Here is a 20,433-nt window from a genome sequence, read left to right on the forward strand (position 1 = left end):
CTGTGTATGTTGTTAATATAATATTAATTATGAAATAATAATTTAAGGAAAAAAATCTCAAAAAAAATGAAAGGACGTTTCTACATGAAACAATAACTTTTTGTATTTATTTACATAATTACGTTACGTCTCTGTAAGACTACTTTATAAAAGTTATAATTTGAAAATGGGTTTATAGTACTGGTGCCTAAAGCCTCGTTTAATCCAACGTAAACTAACAAAAGAGCTTCTAGAAATTGATTCAATTTTTTTGAAGCTACTTTATTCAGTTAGGTTTTTAGTTTATGTTATTGATTAAAGCTTAATTTATGACACAACTTAAGAAACTTTGACGTAAACTTATTGCAAAATCATTAAAACATTTTGAACATTAAATATCTTGATATAAATACACTTGTGTGGACGTCATCCTGCTTTAGGTACGATTTTGAACTGTTTGTCAGCAAAAGCTTCTTTGATTTTTGCTAAGTCAGGCAAATCGTCATCGCCGGTGTACAATTGTCGGAAAAAATCGTCATTTTCCCACAAGCGGCTTCTGTCCCGTGGATCATTAATATGAATTGACACCGGACCATTAAGGCAATTGTGTCTCAAACGCTCTCGTACCGGCAAAAACTCGAAAAATATCGTTACACGGCGATTAATCAACGCGCAGCGATCCAGCCTCATGTTATTTTTCGAGCCGTTGTATAATTTAATAGAGCAACAGGTTTCTTGTGGCGCTTGTGACGTCATTCGGGGGGTGTGAGAGGGTGGCAAGGTGTGGAAGAGGCGCATCTAGCAACTGCACAAAACCAGCTTTTGGAATTGGAGATTTACAAACTGTACTATTCAACTGGAAAACGTCCACGTGGAAATCAAGCGTGCCGCGCTCATCCATAAAAATACCGCGACCAATCGCGAATTTCCATCATGCGATCGCGGGCGGCGCGGTCTAACTCTTGTGTCACTAGATCGCGGCGAAAAACTGGTGAAAAGCGCACCAGCCGGCCACTTTCTAAACTGTTTTTTTTCGAGACGAATAGTATATTCTACCCTCAATCGGCGACCTTGAAGCAAGATGCTCTTCGGGGTTGCAAGCCAGAGGATGCTAGAAAGAGAGGAAACAATACGAGGAACAAGGATGCAGTCACGATTTTGGAATTTTTCACGGTGTACTTTGTTATAGAAATGACCGCGAAGAATTCCAGCTTTCGTACGATTTTATTCCACGTGTGTGGGGAAATTTCACGTAAATTTCGGACAATGTCGGGAAAATCACAAAACGGTAGTTGACTTCGCCTTTCTTTCAACTCGGTAATTATTGACCCAATCTTTTAGTCGTGGGTTGTTAGCATAAGCTACTCGTTTTTTATGCCAACATTGGGCGATCGGACCCACAAAGGTGGCGAGGAATGTAAAAAGGAAAACCACCGTACACAATAAAAACTAACCATCGCAAAATTGCCCAAAATGAAAAAATTAATTACCGGTTAAAAAATTGAAAAACTACAAACAATTGTAATTTTTCATCACTTACTGTTTTATTAATACAATTAATGCATCTTGTAGTTAATGTAGTTCAATGGAAAAATATTGTATACTAATCGACAATTAAAATCAAATTGGTTTATAGAAGCTAGAATTTTAAAAGACAATTAAATTGCTAATTGTTTTTTGTTCTCTCTTGGGCGTCTCCAAAATTCCCTTTCATTTCTTAGAACAAAGTCTTAGGTGAACTGCACATTCTGCAATATTTCAGATAAAATTGACAAGCACAATAGTTTCCTCAAGATGCAGCTTTAAGCTAGCACGCTGCGTTGCCAAGTGTCCATCACAGCAACTCACCCCCAAGCGTCCACCCTCGTACAAAAGCATCTAATCGACGGCCTCAGCGGCCGACTGGAATGTCCAGGGTGAGTTGAAGCATCTCATGTGACGTTCGAACGGTGTTACCACCCCCCGCTGTCGGATAACGACTTGTACTACCTAATCAGATGGACTTAGCAATCTGACAATCGTGAATTTTTCCCTAAATTCGACTCGGATTTCAATTACAACGAGTTTACTGTTGCAACCCCAAGCCGTTATAAAATTGGGAGAGGTGTGTAATTTCCGCGACCCCAAAGGCGACACTTTCTATTTAATTTTTCGTACGCCCCACATCTGGGTATTTTCGAATTGGTTTCTTCCGATTGACACACGCTGAAGGGTTGCTTGCGACGCAGCCGTTGGACGCGGACGTGTCATGAAGTTTTTTCGGCGGATCAAAACCAAAGTCTTACATGGGATAGGATGCAGAATTTTACATTCGTATCGCCCCAAGAGACAAACAATTTATTCAACTGCGACCAAACAACAACCGTTTTTAACTCACTCAAATTATGGTTTTGGTAGAAAACAAATCAAACAAAAATATGTTTTTGTGTCATTTTTAATTCCTCATGTGGTTTTTAAAAATTGTAATAACTTACTACTACTGCTATTATGTATCTCGAGCTTAGTTTTTTTAAATAGATAAACGTACACAAATTTTGATTTTGTTTTTTCCACCTTACAAAAAAATCAATTATTATCAATTATGAAGGGGCCTCTGCTCATCTGCACGCTTGTTGAACCTGCGTTCGTTCCATGGGAACTCTCTTTTCTTATTAAGCCCTCATAGAAGCTCAGTGAAGAGTAAGCAACTCGCATAGATGCCCCACCTGGCTTTATCAATGTCGGTGATTTAATTTCCGATCTGTCACTTAATTAAATCTCTCCCACAAAACGCTAAAATCCACAAATAAAATGCAGTGACTCTGAGAAAATGCGTGGCCGACTGTGTGTACGCACCTGGAAGCTTCTATGTGTTGACAATACTTCTTATTCTCATCATCTCCGTCTCTCATCTCTTCATCTCGTTTCCTTTAGAACTGGGATAATGCGTTTTGATTTGTGTCCTCCGATGACGCTATTGTGTATATTTGTTTATGTCATTCTTTGTTCGGTCGTGAGTTTTTTCTTCTTCTTAATTGCTTTTTTCCATCGGGAGATCATATTTTCGATTCAAATCACCGATGCACCCCTCGCGGAAGTGCAGATACTTGCGGAACGATTCCGGTAAAGTAGGGAAGACACTCCACAAGGGTTGAACGTGGGAACTGCAAGGGTATGATCGACGTTCAGATGTCTGTAAACACCAGCAGCTGCAGCCTCAGAAAAGTACAAACTCCCCGTGTTTTTAATTAGAAATTGAACCGATTTGGTGATTTTGGGTTTTTTTGTTGGATGCAATTAAAATCGGACCGATCGAGAGCGTAGGCAGTGCATTCAAGAGGAAAGCATTGTTCCCAGGAGGTTAGGCCGTGCGCCACCTGTTTTAGCTCATTACCTGGCTTCCGGTGATAAATCATGCTGTTCTCGGCGAAAGGGGTGTATCAAAAGCACAGATTCTTCACTTGTAATTGCGCGAAAATTTTCAGACGTGACCTAAGCTCAAATTTTGGTTATTGCGGCCATAAAATAATATAACGAAAATGTTTGACTTTCGGACACTTTGAAGTTTCGCCGAAAGCAGCGGGTGGCTAATAAGGGATGATTACCCTGTCTCGATAAGGATGCAAGAAATCGACTTGTGGTTGATTTGGAGAACTGGCGACTTTCACACGATTCGCAGAAAGAGGATTAGCATGCTTGGTGAAACCACTTTTTCTTTTATTGCTGCTTGAGACAAAGGCAAATATGTGGAGGTCAAGCTTATAGAAAAATTCAAATTCCCAAAGATATCTATTAGCTAGTTGTTTTTAAATAGTATAGGACAACCATTCTAACCAAGTTTTTTTTATCAAAAGACCAATTTTCGTTTAACAAAATTTTTATGTTTCAATTTTGAGCAACCTTTTTCTATATTTTTATTTTATAAAAATAAGTACAGGTGGTACTAAGTTTATTATTTTATGTCTTTATTTAAACATAGTCACAATAACTAAATATTTTGATAAAANACTTGGACCTCTACCTTTTTATATTCATTATTTTTATTTTTTCGTTTATTCGTAGCAATTTTTTTTTACTAAAATTCAATTATTCAATATTTCAAACTTGAGAAATTTAGTTCTTTACTGTTATTTATTTATTACAATACTACGAGTATTTTATGTTTTTTTTTATTTTAGAAATTTATTAATAATGGTTATTTTCAACTCTTTCCTATTTTGGTATTGAACCATAATTCTAATCAGTTTCATTGTGTATACAGGGTGCGCCAGAACTCGCGCCCCAGAGAAAAATGTCAAATGCCGGCGGCAATAGCTCGCCAAAAAGTGCAGCCGAAGAAGTAATTTTTGCTTGCATAAGAAAGTTATTAGACTCTTAAATCCACCAATCCCAGAAGGGCACCTCAAGGCGTGATTGAAAAATTATATCCGTTGCTAGGTTACGAAAATAATACCAATTTGCCCAGAATTTAAAAAAATAGCTGGTCTACTGGAATTTTTAGTTTGACATTTATTAATTTGTGGGTGACATTACCTGCTAGTTTGCAGTATTTTTTTCGCATAAGAGGTTGTACACGAGTATAATGAGACAGAATCGTTAATTATTATCAACAATTATCAAAAATTATTTTGAAACATTCTGGAAATTCCTGATGAACCGACTTCTTCACAGGTATTGTTCCTTCTCAACTTTTTCTTCGATCTGATACAGATTAACAAACCGATAAATGAATTTTAGAGCTTGAAAACTAGTGCGTTATCTTTATGAAACAAAGAAGCAAGTGTGAGTGAGACCAGAAAAACATGAAGAAGTACGCAAGTTTCTTTATTTACTTTAATGCAAAATTAACAGAAAAATGTAGTTTTTAGAAAGGGAGTCACGTTATGTTGAAATTAGTTTATATTATTGACAAACCACATGATTCCTCGAAAGACCAGCCCACAAATTCACCGAATAGAGTTGCTGAATTGCCCTCGGAATTAAAACATTTGGATTTTACTTTCCAGCAGCAAAAATGCTCATTTTTCGTACAAACACAAACACCGCAACATTCTTCTGGATTTTTTAATGAAAAAGCAGCCAAGGGGTTATAGTAAACTCATGTGAGTGGAAGAAAGCAACAATAAATTTTGAGGTTAGAATTTTTGTCCTGGACAAAAATGCCTAAATACGAGAGTAAAACTACAATTTTAATATTAAAATTAGTAACCTGATTTATTTAAACACAATTTCTTATAAAAAGTACATCTTTCTGTAAATTTTGCATTAAAGTAGATAAAGAAACTTGCCTACTTCTTCATGTTTTTCTGGTCTCACTCTCACTTTGTTTCATAAAGATAACGCACTAGTTTTCAAGCTCTAAAATTCATTTATCGGTTTGTTAATCGGTATCAGATCGAAGAAAAAGTTGAGAAGGAACAATACCTGTGAAGAAGTTTTAGAGAAGTCGCGGTTCATCAGGAATTTCCAGAATGTTTCAATAATTTTTGATAATTGTTGATAATAATTAACGATTCTGTCTCATTATACTCGTGTACAACCTCTTCAGCGAGAAAAATACTGGAAACTAGCAGGTAATGTCACCAACAAACTAATAAATGTCAAACGCAAAATTACAGTAGACCAGCTATTTTTTAAATTCTGGGCAAATTGGTAATATTTTCGTAACCTAGCAACGGATATAATTTTTCAATCACGCCTTGAGGTGCCCTTCTGGGATTGGTGGATTTAAGAGTGTAATAACTCTCTTATGCAAGCAAAAATTACTTCTTCGGCTGCACTTTTTGGCGACCTATTGCCCCCGGCATTTGACATTTTTCTCTGGGGCGCGAGTTCTGGCGCACCCTGTATGTGTGAATATTCTATCTTTGACTTCTTATTTTTATTTTTTGTGTTTACTTAGACAGCTTATAGAATTTGCCATTTTTATGCTTTTTTTACCATTCATTAAGCATTTAGACAAATTAGAAGACAAATTATTTTCAATAAACCCTAAGTTGTCGGTGTGAGCGACATAAACGTTTTCCTTACGCCTCATTCCATTATCAGACGCCGATAAGAAGCTCCGAAATAATTCAAAAACATTTATTTCTTACCTAGTGCAATAAAGGTAAGAGTCATAAAATAACTGTGGACCAGACTTTCTACCCCAAGTAAAGGTACAATCGGCACCAAGTGCAATAAAAATAAAAGCCGACTTAACTTCAAAGCTCTAACTTGCAAATTTTATTGAGGGAGTAATATTTTTTATTATTACCGCGTCGTCGAAATTGACTTATTAGGGGATGCGCAGCGATTTTCTGGGAATAGCAATGGACCCGGAGCGTAGCCTTGCGGGGTCAAACGTGCAGGTCGTGTCCGGTGCCACCTGCACTTCCGGCGTTGGCAATTGTCACCCCTTGAGATCCCACGCCTTCTTGTGTGGCACTCATCTCGATATTGCAAGTCACGGCATCGGCAGATGTTCACTTGTTTGTGGAGTTGAAACAACTGCATCCCCTGGAAGGATCAACCCCGTCTTTCATTCATCAAGTCGATGATTTTTATCACGTAGGCGCTATTATGTGCTGAAAAGTCCGTTAATCCCTTCGTTTTTATTTTGTGTGCACTCTATAATTCCGAAATCACATATTAGAGGAGTGCGAAAGGGTTGCGGTTGGACCTTCGAGGGTACGAAACCACACACACACAGTGGGTGGTGATTTCGACCGCAGGGTCGCAAAAAGTATATCGTGCTTATTTTTTTTACTCACCCCCGGAGCAACAGGTTGCTGGATGTTTACACCGTGATTATTTTGTTTTTATTTTGCGCTCTGATGCTCTTATGTTATGATTGCCTTCTCATTGGAAAAAATTAACGACTGGCGAAAAATGGACAAACATTTATTTATAGACCGAAAGGCACTTTCAGAGACGGACTGCCAAAAATGCAAATACATTTACCACATTTCTAAAAATTTCGAGAACACACCAGAAAAAATTCAATAAATGTCTAAGAATTTTTTGAAAGTAGTAACTGTTTTTGAGTATTATTTGTCTAAATCACCACGTTTTAGTAGACATTGAATCATTAATTAAAATGATTTCCAACATTTACATATAGTCATGCGGGAACTTTGGTCTACATTCCATGTTGCCAACTTAATTTCAAAGTCGCAAGTCAATTTTATCATAAAGGTAATTGAACACATGATACTTGACATGCAATTTCTTTTGCATATTTTTGGTATATACCGGGTGTACGAAATAAATTTCCTAAATCCGGCTCTCGTCAGAAATCGGTCTTGACCTTGGGCCTCCCACACGGGTCCTAGGGTCAGCGAATCTCGGGTTAATGGTCCCCTCGCCGCAAATTCATTTGGGGTTGGCTACCCACGAAACCAAACTAAAAACCGAAAAAAAATCGTATTTAAAGTGTAGAAGAACGTGTGAATAGTTGATGCTCCGAGTTCTTTGTTTTGTGTTCCCTCGTAATGTATTTTTTGAAGGTCACATTTGGCCCACAGCCTCAGGTGGTAGTCGTAGACTAGTGATTCACCCGATCCAAACCTGATCAATGGAATTCAGCTCTTGTCGAGTTGGTATATGTACGATTATAAGGGCATTAGAGAGCAGAGGAATCAAATACACCGTCTGTCCCTCCCACGATAATCATTTTTATATTAGAGTGGTGGCGTTTTGGCGAACATAAAAATCAAGATAACGAGGCGTGATGCTGCTTAATACGTTTTAAATCGCGATAAAAATAATATAAAACATGGTCAAAAAGTTGGATCCCGAGACCGGACATAGCGGGCGGTGGAAGGTTAAGCGGTCAGTGATACAAAGTTCGCAGAATTGCCGCAAAATCTAATTATATGGCGCTCATTTCATTCATAATCAACATCAAACATACGAAACCCGACGCCGCAATCATCGGACGGTAATTCGCCAACGGACGGAAAAATGGATAGCGTGTGGCGCCCTAAATGGGCCTCGAGTACACAGGTCGGGCGACCACCAAGAACACTTTTCATACAGCAATTGTTGGGGTTTTAGCATCATCTAATAGCTTTTGTGAAAATTTAATAGTTCTGAATCTCTCTTTGGCATTTAACACTTCTTTTGGTCAAAATCTTAAGGTAGGAACATTTTTTTAATAACCACTAACCATAAAGAATGCTACAATTACAAGGTGATTTCTTATTCTTAACGTTATCTTGACATTTAAACAACACGCTTATCATTCACAGAATTTTAAAAGAGACATTCGTTTCTGAATTTAATTCGACAAAAAGAAAATGAAATCTCTTCACCTTTTTTATAAATTAAGCAAATATTTTCAAAATATTTTATTTATTCATGACAAAGCCAATAACAAAAGTTAGGTAAAAATACGATATACTTGTTTTTGGAGTTTTATTCTCTCAATACATATTTTTAGGTCTTATACCTAAGACATCAAGTAAGATATTCATTCTTCTTAATTAAATTATTTTATCATTTTTTAAAATTAATTTTAATTAAATTAATTTTAATTTCATTTATTTTTTTCTCTGTTTTTTGTTAAATGTATTTTATTAAACGCGCACATTCAGGAAATTAATATTTTTTACATTTATTCTTAATAAACTTATTACATATTATTAGTTTAACTTTGTTGTATTTTTACGTACTTTTTGACTACATTTTTAAACAGCTTATTCAAGTAATTTGTGTAGTGTTTAAAAATACAAAAATACGTCTATTTCAAACACACTAACAAAAAAATTGAAGCAACATCTTTTTTTAATTAGAATTTAATTTCTGTTAAAAATTACATAAAATCTAGATTTATACGTTAAAAAATTATTATTTTTTACTGACATCACACACATCCACACACATTATTTTTTCACAACGGTTTCAGTAATTCTTTTGTTGTGAATACTTTTTGAATGGAAACTCCTTCGGTGTTTCGACGCAATATTCAGTTATTTGATTTGACATTTTTAACCCCTTCTTGTGAAAGGTAGCAATTTTTTTAACAAAGTGGGAGGGTTAAAATTCGCCCTTGAATTTTGTAACAATAGAGTTATAATAGCAAAAGTGTTTTCTTTCTTAGAGACGTAATAATTTCATTTCTTCTCTAATAATAAGCTTGAAAAGGAATAAATTTGAAAAAATAATGTGGTTTAATTCACAAAACTCGTAATACAATGTAATAAAAAAGAATAACAATTTTTGACTCGACTATAATATTTTATTTTATATTAAAATAAAGAATGAAGCTAAAAATATTGTTTCTACTTAATTTTTTTTATTACTAATAATATTTACAATACAATAATACATTGTGAATTAATAAAAAGAAATTATTCCAATAATTTTATTGGAACACTAATAAAAAAGGGTTAAAATAATTATGTTACGATGAAATTTTGTACCGTGTAATGTCAACATTAGGGAAATGAAAGTAAGGTATAAACATTTTTTCTTTTTAAAAATTGTGATGTAAAGATATTTTTTCACTTACCTTTATGGCGATGATCGGATTTCAGCGATTTATTTTTGTTTTATTCGTAATTTATTTTTATGTGTGCAAAGGGAGAGAAAGAGCCATAAGTAATGATTTATATTTATTTGTGTCATTGGTAAAGTAACATAATAACATTTATTTAAAAACTTAAAACTAACAGCTGTAACATATCAGGAAAAATATACAAGAGCAACCTATGGAACATAATTACTACATACAATCAGTCTTAACAAATAATACACAATAACTGCATACCCGACTATATGCGTAAAATTGCGCCAGCATCGCCAGTAGTCGTAAACATAACAGCAAATCACATCCACATAACTCCTCGTAACAGAAACAATCAATCGACCTACGAACATTATTTGGTAACTGTCCTTAACTGAAAGTGGCGCTTCATGTCAAAAAATTATTTAAAAAAACAAATTGCACTAATAATAGTAACACAAACATGCCACCGGCAGCAAAATGTTGTCATATTAAAAATATAGCAAGATTTTGCTTTATAAAATTTGGCACGAGATAAAATCGTTTATTAACACATGACCCTCTGGAGGGCTGGAAAACTAAACAATAATTGGCACACAAATTCATCAGCTTTAACTGAGGTAGATTCGTCATGGAAAAAATATATTACCTAACAACGTAAATATGTATGTACACAACGACTCACAACTCTTATTACATCTTAAAAAACAAATATCAAAACTTGCGTTGTAACATTATTGCATATTATTACTTCGAATTTACTATGAACCGGTGGCGCGGATCGGTGCCCGGATCACGCGTCCGGGACTCCGGGGAACGAACCGCCGACAGCCGGCGCTATAATGATCTGTACTTTTTATTTTATACATCTTTAATAAACTTGATCCTAAAGTTTGTACATCCACGAGATATCAATATAATCTGATATAAATATTTATATCTATTTTAACTGAGATTCTGAGGTATTGCTGTTTTGAATATTGTTTATTATCGGACATTGCGGAAAAGATACTTGAGCAATTACTCTGTTTTCTTGTTTATTACTCTGTTGTCCATTTGAATCATTTGATCGTCTTCAAATAGTTTAAAAAATATCTTTCGAAACTTAAACATTAAAATTAATATGTACAAGATAATAAAATATTCATTCAAATAGTTACAACATTTAAGTAGGAATGTGCCAAGTGACAAAAATAAAAACTACCTACACATCTAGTGCAGTCGGTCTTTGGAGTGTCGAAACGCTCACCCTCGGCTCTTGTTCTGTTGCGTTTTCCTGAAGTGCGTCTCGCAATGCTTCAACATGTGGTCTTTCCGGATAAACCCCTTACCACAGGTGTCGCAGACGAAGGGTTTCTGGCCCGTGTGCAGGCACATGTGCCGTCGCAGGTCCGTCTTGTGATTGAACTGCTTGGGGCATCGGTCACACTTGTGGGGTTTGTCCCCGGCATGCTTGGAGGCGTGCTCTTCATGGGTCTCCTCGTTGGAGAAGCGTTTACCGCAGCGACTGCATTTGAACGGCTTGTCTCCGCAGTGGAATGTCTTATTGTGCTGCGTCAAGTAGCACGCCTTGTTGAAGGTCTTATCGCAGTCAATACACTTGTACAAGCCCAACTTGGCTACTTGAACAGTCGAGGTTATCTGGGGGCTGCCGGTGCTCTCTTCATAGTCGCGCTTGATATGCGCCTTCTCGGGCGACGGAGAAAAGGCCAAAGTGTCTTTATCCTGTGGGGCCATGTCTTCAGGAGGCGCCGGATCGGCGACCGTGAGAACAGTGAGGTGATACTCGTCATCGTCGGTCTTGTACATGAGGGTGCGCGCCTCGGAGCTCTCGACAGGGTCGGGGTAGTAGCAATAAGGGGCCGTTGCCGGTCCCCCGCCCCCCACGTTCGCGTTGCCGTAACTCATCAGCAGGCCGTAGCGGTGGAACTGCGCGAAACTGGGCAATGGTTGCGAGTCCTGCTGGAGGCCGGCGTCTTCAAATTCACCAGTAATACTGATGTTGTTGGTAACCGTAGGTTGCGTAACGTGGGGGGCCGACCCGTTTGGGTACATCTGGAACTGGGGGTTGTCGAGGGGCATCATATGAGGCGGCCCCATGTTGAAACCATGCAGCAGGCCCCTCGAGTCGAGGCTGGTGGGTGAGGGGCCTGCCTCCCCGTTTGGGGGACTCCCGTTCGGAACGTGGTGCAAGGGTTGCGGCCGGTCGTATGGCCCCGGCATCGGCATACTGTTCGTGTCTTCATCTCCGGGGCTATTGTTCGCATCTTCCTTGTTCGAAGCGGAGTCTCGCGCCGGATGGTGGTGGGCACTGATGGGCATGGAGGCCGGGTCGGGCTGCCCGCTAGACTTGACCGCGTTTTTATGCAGTGTTGTGTTATAGTGACGTTTTAGGTGGCCCGAACTAGTGAACCACTTGTTGCAAGCAGTGCAATTGTATGTTTTAGGGCGGCGGGCCTCGTTCGACTTCCAGTTGGCGCTCTTGGTGACCGGCGAGACCGCCGTCTGGGGCGGATTCGTAGGAACTTGCGTGCTGGTTATCACCGGAGCGCTCGGTTGAGCCGGAAGATGCTCGAACGGCCGGTAACCCTGATTCTGCATCACGGATTCTTGCGGCGACGTCGTCGTCACGTTATTTCCCATGAACTCCTGGTTATGCATAACTTGAGGACCGTTCATGTATTGTTGCTGCTGGTAGATTTTTTGTTGTTGAGGAGGCGACCAGGTATTGAGAAGAGCCGTGACGGAATGAGGGTTTGGTCCATTCATCTCACCATTTTGTCGCTTCTCGTCTTCGGGATATACCTGGTGGACTTTATGGGAGTCCAGGTCTAAAATCTCGCTCTGGGCATCTTCTTCAGTTTTAATTTGGGGTTGTGGGTCATTATTAAAGAGGAAATGATTGGGATGATAGGCAGGGGTCGGTGGATGGGCTAGATTTTGGTGTTCTATGAGTTGGGTCGCGGAATCGCAGACGTAGCCGCACTTGTCGCATTGTTTTGGGCTAGGGGAGGGTGTCGGTTGAGGCGGGTATGCCGGACTCGACGAAGACACCTGTGCGTTAGATTGTGACCGGTCGTATTGTTGATAGGGGTGGTATCTATACGAAGGGGCTTTGTGAATAAATTCTTGCGAGTATTGTTGGTTCTGGTTGTCCATTGGAAAAAATTGCGACTCGGCAAAATTGGGGTAATTATTGGGGTAGCTGGGCGAAGAAGTACGTTCTTGTTTTATTTGGAAGTTTTGAAAGTTTGGCGAAAAAGCAGAATTGTCGTGGTTTTGGTACGGGGAGGAGGCGCTTTGATAACTTTGAGGCGTCGGTGGATGTCCGAAAATCGTCTCGGGGGTTGTTCGACTGTACTCGGGACTTTTCTTGTTCATGGAATCTGAACTATCGGCCGCGGCAATAGTATTATTTGGTATAAACTCACGTTTGATAGCTTTGGGATTATTATTGTTGGTCTCTTCCGAGTGGGAAGTAGCCGCTTGTGTCGCCCATTTGTTGAGGAGGTTCTCTTTGTGGTACTGGAGATGGACTTCAAGGGACTCGGCCGAGTTGAGATACAGGCCGCATTCCTTGCAATGATGAGGGCTCGTGTTGAGTTGCGGCTGGTAGTGTTGCACGCCACTGTTGCTTGCCATTGCACTCGCGTTAAAGTTTCTCAAACAACAAAACAAAGTTCCAACTAAAAAAATACAACTGTCACTCTTTTAATATCATAACATCGCAATAGTTCTTATTCCCGGAGGCATCACATTTGAAACATAAAATAAACCGCGCTTGTTTACAGTTTGCATCACTTTCGGCAAACAAAAATAAATTCGGAACAAAAAAATAAAAACAGTCTTTGCGGACGTTTAGCCCATGTTACGTAGGAGGAGCAGCGACCACGAAATGTGTCTCTTGCAAGTCCATCATGGAACCGGGGGGGTTAGTTATGAGCGCACTGGTCGTCCACACTTTGATGATGGCACACCGATCGCCGCACTAGACTCTTGCCGGACAAAACACCGACTGAAGGCTTCACGGTTCCTCTCGAATTCGGAGGTCCAACGTGCTATGCGTGTTTCGCAAACTCGCACAGGCCGCACCGCTCCGATTTCGACCAATGGCTTCGCCCGGTTTAATGCGTTTTGGGGTGGTAGGGGGTAAGATGCTGCATTTTTGAACCAAGCCGGCTAACCATCCTAATGCCTATGCGGCGATTTAGACCTAACTAACGAAAAACTAACAACAAATTTCAATTACAATTATTAATGGGACGCATTATTAATATTACGTTGGGGGGAAGGTTCGTTAGGTACGTGCCCGGAAAACTCCAGTAAATAGATTTCCAACTTTCTGCACGGAAAAGTTTCTTTGTCCCGAAAAGCCGACCGCGAATTAACTAATCGATTTGACTACAACACTGAGAAAACTGTTTTTAATAGCTAACACCCATTTATAAACATCAAGTTTGTTTAATAATGAACTACTTTTGTTTAAAATTAAGACACTAATGTTAAACTTGATATAAAAATCTATTTATTAATGAAAAATAAATATGTATTTAATAAATACAAAACAGCGTTTTTTATTTATGTAAAGAAATTAATTAAAATGAGAATTATTAAAGTTAAGAACTTTTTTACTAAGAGTATCAATTTTTTTCCCAATGAGTTTATTTTGCTTCAATTTGCATAAAATTGTTACTGGGGAGTAAGTTGAACTACATTTTTTCAGCATAGTTTACTATAAGCTTTTTACGATTTATGACTTGTTAAAATCATTTTTTTTATTTATTATTAAAAAAGTGATACTTTCAGTTAGATTATAACCCAACATAATTGTTAGTACACTATTTTCTCACTTTAAGGTTTTTTAATTTTTAAAAAACCATTCTTGTCTTACATTATAGATATTATTATGAAAGTTTTCGCGAAAGGAAATCAAATTTTCTATTTTGAAATTCAAGTTTCTCAGATTTTTTAACCCTATTTTTTTATAATATTCAACAACTATGTATCCTTGTTGGTAATGAAATGTTTTATTCTGTTTTGGTAAAAAGAATTCAAATTATATTACATTAAAAAAAGGTTGAGCCTTTGACAATAGCAAATATTACTTGATTATATTTAGTTTTGTGTGCGCAAAGCGGATCCATCTTTGACGCGATTACAATAACAAAAATATTTTAATCGAGCGCATGCAAATAAACACGAAAATATCTCGCGGCGCACAATTTTTCAATCAAAATACCATGACGTAAGCTCGATTTGAATGCAACATGCAATTTCGGTTTTGCAAGGACAAAAGTCCATTTACCTCGATCTTAGACGTCGTTGGAGTAATTAACCCCGGATCGAGCGGAACGTGTTTGGCGAAAAATTCCGAATCGGGGCTAATTGTGGCATGAGTTAGCGGTCCAATTTGAAAACATTAGATGGTAATCCGAGGCCTTGTCAATGGTATTCAAATTTCTTACATAAGCGGCCGGCCCTCGAGAGGCCCTGCCAACAACAAGAAAAGCAGAAAACGCATGCCGAGTTAAAAATCGCCGACATTTCTTCGTCACAACTAAACAAATTGCAAGCGATTTGGTAGACAAATTCAAATGATTATGTGCAAAGTCAAGGTGAGAGTGTTCGCCTTTTCGGCGGCTGAATAAACTCTGATGAACTTATTTTCGGTTTTTTTATTATTTTGACCAGACGGAGTCTGCATGCATTAATTGCATCCTGAGGCATTCTCAAATTCGGCTGCTGCATCTTTCAAGGTCCAGCAACAGCATTGTCTAACCCGATCCAACGTTCGCGAGATAAAACGCCAAAAACTTGCGAGAAAAACACAAGGAGGAAAAACCCCAGATGCTACGCGGTCATAAACCTGTACTTCATTTCGATAATAATCCGATTTAAGGAAAAATTAGTGAAAGTGAGAAAAGGGCCTTTTTCTCCCCTAATTTAATAACGCAAATCGAACCCTAAAACCTAAAACTTTGGAAAAATTTGCTAAAATTTATTTACACCACAACGGCTTTCATACCTGATTGCGTGTTTTTTCAGCTTGCCCATCGTGTTTCTCCTTGTAACTTTTATTGTTAGTTATTACCAAAAATACAAATTAATTGTCACCAATAATTTGAAATGCAGGTGTTTTTGATAATTAGTTTCCCTTTTCGATAGTTAATAAGGCGTAAATTCTCCGGAAAAAATGCTACGAAGGTAATTAAATACGGGGCAATTTACGAAAAAATCACAGCTGAATCTAAATGGCCTTCTGAGCAAGATAACATCTATCTTCACGGCCTGGCGCATCCATGGATTTCTTTTGTTGAGGGCCGTTATTTTTAGCCCCCGCACCCCGTCTAATGGCCCTTCGGCTATTTGGCAATAGTCCGTTTTACAGGTACTCACCCCAATAAAGCGGCACATTATTCTTATTTTACTCTTCGAACTGTGTTTCACGTTTTTATCGCGACGATTCAAGAATTTAATTAAACGAAATCAAGCCCAAATTATCGATCCTATTTTTTATAAAGCGCACAAAGACGGAAAAAATACATTGCATCTCTTTATTTGAGTTCAAGGAAATGATTTTTAAATTGTTGTCTCGGAAAGTCGGAGGTCGTGCAAGGTTATTGTTTGGACTAATTTACCGATCTCACACTTTTAATAAATTTCGAATTTTACATATTTCAAACTTTAGAAATTGCGTAATAAAATTCTATAAATACAAATTGTCTGCATAAGTTAATGGTATGCAAGTTATGGTAAGTTATGAAGAGAAGTTTTCCTTAGACACCCAGGGCCAAAGTGATACAACCAGAGGTTATATGCTAAGCCACATTACGTGATAAAAATTTTATTTGACTAAAAAATTCATGTATGGGCATTTTGAACAAAATCAAAAAAAGTAAATAATAAAGCTAAGAATGTGCACTCCCATAATTCATAATACCTCTAGAAGACTACAAATTGTTGGGCTTCAATTCTCACAGGACTTAACAAATTAAGCAATTTTTTAATTTTTTATTGAATGTAGTTTGCTTTATAAAAAGTCAAAATAGCAAGTAAACTATCGCTCATAATACTTAGAAAAAGTATATTTTTTGGTACTTTACGAACTATTTAAGTCAGCGAATTTCTATAGGATTATTCAGTTAGTGAATTTCTCGGAAAAAAACAAGTAAGTTTTGAATTTTTTTGGTTTTCTAAATTGAAGCATAAACTTACAGAAAAAGTAATCTATAAATTTTCAAGTCTACTCAATTACGATTAATTATTTTTTAAATATTTTTTAGTTTATACGGGCCAGATACATATTTTTGTAATTCCTATATTTCAATTAAAAAATACTATCAAAAGAAACTTGCTAGTTCCTAGACTATTAGTTTTTACAAACTTACCATTTGTTAATTTTCATTTTCATAGCTCCATTATTTTTAAGGCATTATCTTGTACAAATTATTATTAAAAAAAGTTTTAGCTTCAGAAAAAAAATGAGGCGTTCTTTGTAACAACCACACATGTCCAAAATCTTGATTTGTGGGAAAACCGCTAAAACCTTCTAGTTTGTGGTGCGATTTTTTTCTTGCAACCAATTATTTTTGTTCTTATATAAAACACTTTGTGACTTCTATTTCTCCCATTTTCACTTCTACAATCATTTTATAATCTCCGATAAAAAAAGATGGACATGTGTTGTTTATAAAGAAAAAAAAATTGCAACATAACAGAAAAATACTTTTAATATGTATATATATTAAACTTACTGACAAATAAAGGAAAGTTCTATATGGAACAAAAAGTTTCATAAAACAAAATAAAATCTGGCTTCACCAGATGGCGCACCTAACTCAATTTGGCAATTTTTGGACATTTGCGGTTATTCCAAGAAACGCCTCAAATATAGTCCAACGTGCATAGTTCACACCCTTTATTTTTTCTTTTTGTTATTCTAATCAAATTGCTTCATTCGTTTGTAGTAAAGAAATCTTTTATTTTCTTTCTTTATATGAAATTTTATTTGTAGAAGAACATTTGTCTAGTAAAAAAAATCTGGAACTAGAACAGCTTTTTAAAATTATTTACATATAAATGCAAATTAATTGCATAAGCTTTGATTATTATTGTACTTATTTATTCGTACTTTCTTTGTCTTATATAATTTTATACTTATATTTATTCACCCTTATACATGTTAATGATTTTTCTATGATTTTATTTCTAAGTTTTTTTCGTTATTAATTTAATAAAATTTTATTTCCTGCGTTATAAAATTCTATAAATACAAATTGACTGCATAAGTTAATGGTATGCAAGTTATGGTAAGTTATTGTGAAGCAAAGTATTCCTTTCAGACATCCAGGGCCAAAGTAGTGCAAGCAAAGGTTATATGCTAAGCTATATTACGTGATAAAATCTTATTTGACTAAAAAAATCATTTGTGATTGATTTAAACCACAGTCTTCTAATAATATTTTTATGTCTTACAATTCTCAGTTTGTCAGTGACTATTTATTTTTGTTAAAGCATTTTTTATTTTTTGTAACTTCAGATTATTGTTAGGTCATTTTTTTACTTTATGTCAACAAAATTATGTTATTAGACTTAGACTTCGGGACTGTCATCACTGACAAAATGAAAATCGTACAGTGAATAGTCGTGTAACATTAATTTTGTTAATAGCTGTACTAGTTTTACATAAATTTTAAGATTCACATTTATTCAAGTTTTCTAATTCGTTTTTTTTTATTACGCTTAGTAGATTATCTTACTAGAGATAAAAGTGACATTTAATAAGCCACATAAAATTTTGCTCCCTATAACATTATACTACCTTATTTCTTTAGATAAACAAAAAAATGTATGGCAAATAAATTTTCAAGCAAACGACAAAAAATAACACTTTTGTGTCTAAATGTCAGAAGTAAAAGTTTTACTTTTATGTCTAGGCTTAAAAGTAAAACATTTACTCAGATAAAGTAATCAAGACATAAAAGTGTCACTTTTTTGATTAAAATTTGATTTCATTTTAGTTTGAAATGAAACTCATTTAAATTTCAATTTATACTGAAAAACAAAAAACAAATGAAAAAGAGAGTTCCTAGAAAAATTGTCACTTTGCAAGGTTAAACGAAAATTATCCGGATAATAACTAAGAATGAAAAAATGGAGTTTTCAGATTACCTTTGCCATTTTGTCAATTTTCGGTAATTTCCCTATTTAGGCTTTAAACACCAAACAAATGACAAGCGTTCCTAGAAAGATAAAGCTTATCAGGAGAAATAGGTAGGTGGCCAAGTGCTAATCTCTCTTCTGGCTCGTTTTCGCCTCTGGTGTGAGAGAGAGTTAATAAAGAAATGTCACTGGAATCGTTCAACAGGTAAATATTATTAGCGCTATATTAAAAAAATGTGCCGCTTTCTCGAAATCGCGTCCCCGATGGTAGCATCCAACACTTAGCCATCATCAAGGGATTCTTTTATCTCTTTTTGTCGCGTTAATTCCGTCTCTTTTCACGCAGCGCTCAACGAAAAACTTCATGCGTAGGTCAGGGATAAGAATCTGTGCTATTCTTCCCGGCCATTAACAGTTAGATTTAATTCAAGACACGTCAAATTATTTATATTAGACATCTCTCTCTTATAACGAGGAAAAAACGGCCAAAGAAGATGAGGATCTTTGACGGAATCAACTAGGAGGACAAAAAATTATCATTTTTTATGCTGTTATCGATTCAATAGACAAGTTATCATGTGGTTGCGACCTTGGCGTACAATTCGCCTAAAACTGAGACAAGAATTTACACCCAGTGGGACATTCTTGAGAGGCAGATGCTGATGGAAAGTTATAAATGATAGCTGTCTCTGTAGATGTAAGAATTCGAACGATTCAGCCTAGAAATCAGTAGAAAAAACTTGCGAAAAACTTAGTAACTAGTAACTGATGTTATTACAATTAGAGTCATGAAAGTAAAATAAAAACAAATTAATAAAAATGTTGTTTGTTGGTAAATGAAAAAAAGAATTGTGTTTCCGCCCGGGATCGAACCGGGGACCTTGTGCGTGTGAAGCACACGTGATAACCACTACACTACGGAAACTTGTTTCTGAGGATGACATACTCGATTGTTAACGCACTTTAGCTCTTTACGTTTTAATTTTTTTAAGAAAATTATTTTTATTTTTTTTAAATATTGTGGTATTTATTTCAGAAATATACTAAATAAAAATACAAACTGAAATTTTTGCCAAACACTAATTGCATTCTGTTATTCTTTAAATTCAATTAAGTATGATTAAAATCAAAGGGTACTAAAAATAAGATATGTCAAATTTCATTTACTGTTTCTATTTTATTCAGTGTTGTAAACTTGAATTTAAAATGATAGGCTACTTTAAAGCATGGTACCAATTAAATTGACTATAATTACGTATATTGTTTTTACATTGAGTAATAGATATTAAAATTACTAGATGGTTACTAGACACTGCGCGCTAAAAAGTAGTACCGAATCAAATTAAAATTTTTACTTTAAAATGTTTGTTTAACATTTTGAAGTGCCAAAATGATAAGGTTTCTGTTGTTATGAATAATCAAATAAGAAGATAATGATGAATATCTCTTAAGAAGTGTCATCTTAAAACGTTTTTTAAACTGACTAAAACCAAAAACATAATATGTTTAAAAAAAGTCTAATCTGTCAAAATTTTCGATCATTTTTCGTGTTTTGTTGTGTTTATTTCACTACAATGATATTATTACTACATTTTATAGAAATTATTAATAAAATTTAGGCAATACAAGATATTTTTTACCTCCATGGAATAATGGCACTTTAAAGAGGAATAATGGCATTTTCTTCTCTCTTATTAAAATGCGCTTAATATTTTATTTCTAAGGTAATCATGATTTTAAGAAATTTAGAACGTAACAAAGACAAAATTTGCTTCATGTATATTTTATTAATATTTGCAATTATTTATATTAAAATTAGTCATTAT

At 36.0% G+C, this 20,433-nt stretch overlaps 1 protein-coding gene and 1 non-coding gene across 2 annotated transcripts; both read right to left on the minus strand.

Moving 5' to 3' along the window:
- Positions 1–9,548: 9,548 nt before the first annotated feature.
- Positions 9,549–13,472, minus strand: LOC123012574 (zinc finger protein 236). The gene has a single exon (XM_044410593.1). It carries the CDS (start codon positions 13,085–13,087, stop codon positions 10,691–10,693), a length of 2,397 nt encoding a protein of 798 aa, XP_044266528.1. The 5' UTR covers positions 13,088–13,472; the 3' UTR covers positions 9,549–10,690.
- A 5,987-nt stretch (positions 13,473–19,459) lies between these two features.
- On the minus strand, positions 19,460–19,532 carry Trnav-cac. The gene has a single exon. It is a non-coding gene; the product is annotated as a tRNA-Val (tRNA).
- Between the last annotated feature and the right edge of the window lie 901 nt (positions 19,533–20,433).

The sequence above is a fragment of the Tribolium madens genome, unplaced genomic scaffold (assembly GCF_015345945.1).
Source record: "Tribolium madens isolate multiple individuals breed KSU strain unplaced genomic scaffold, Tmad_KSU_1.1 Scaffold_96;HRSCAF=242;Tcas5.2_LG5, whole genome shotgun sequence".
Classification (NCBI taxonomy): domain Eukaryota; kingdom Metazoa; phylum Arthropoda; class Insecta; order Coleoptera; family Tenebrionidae; genus Tribolium; species Tribolium madens.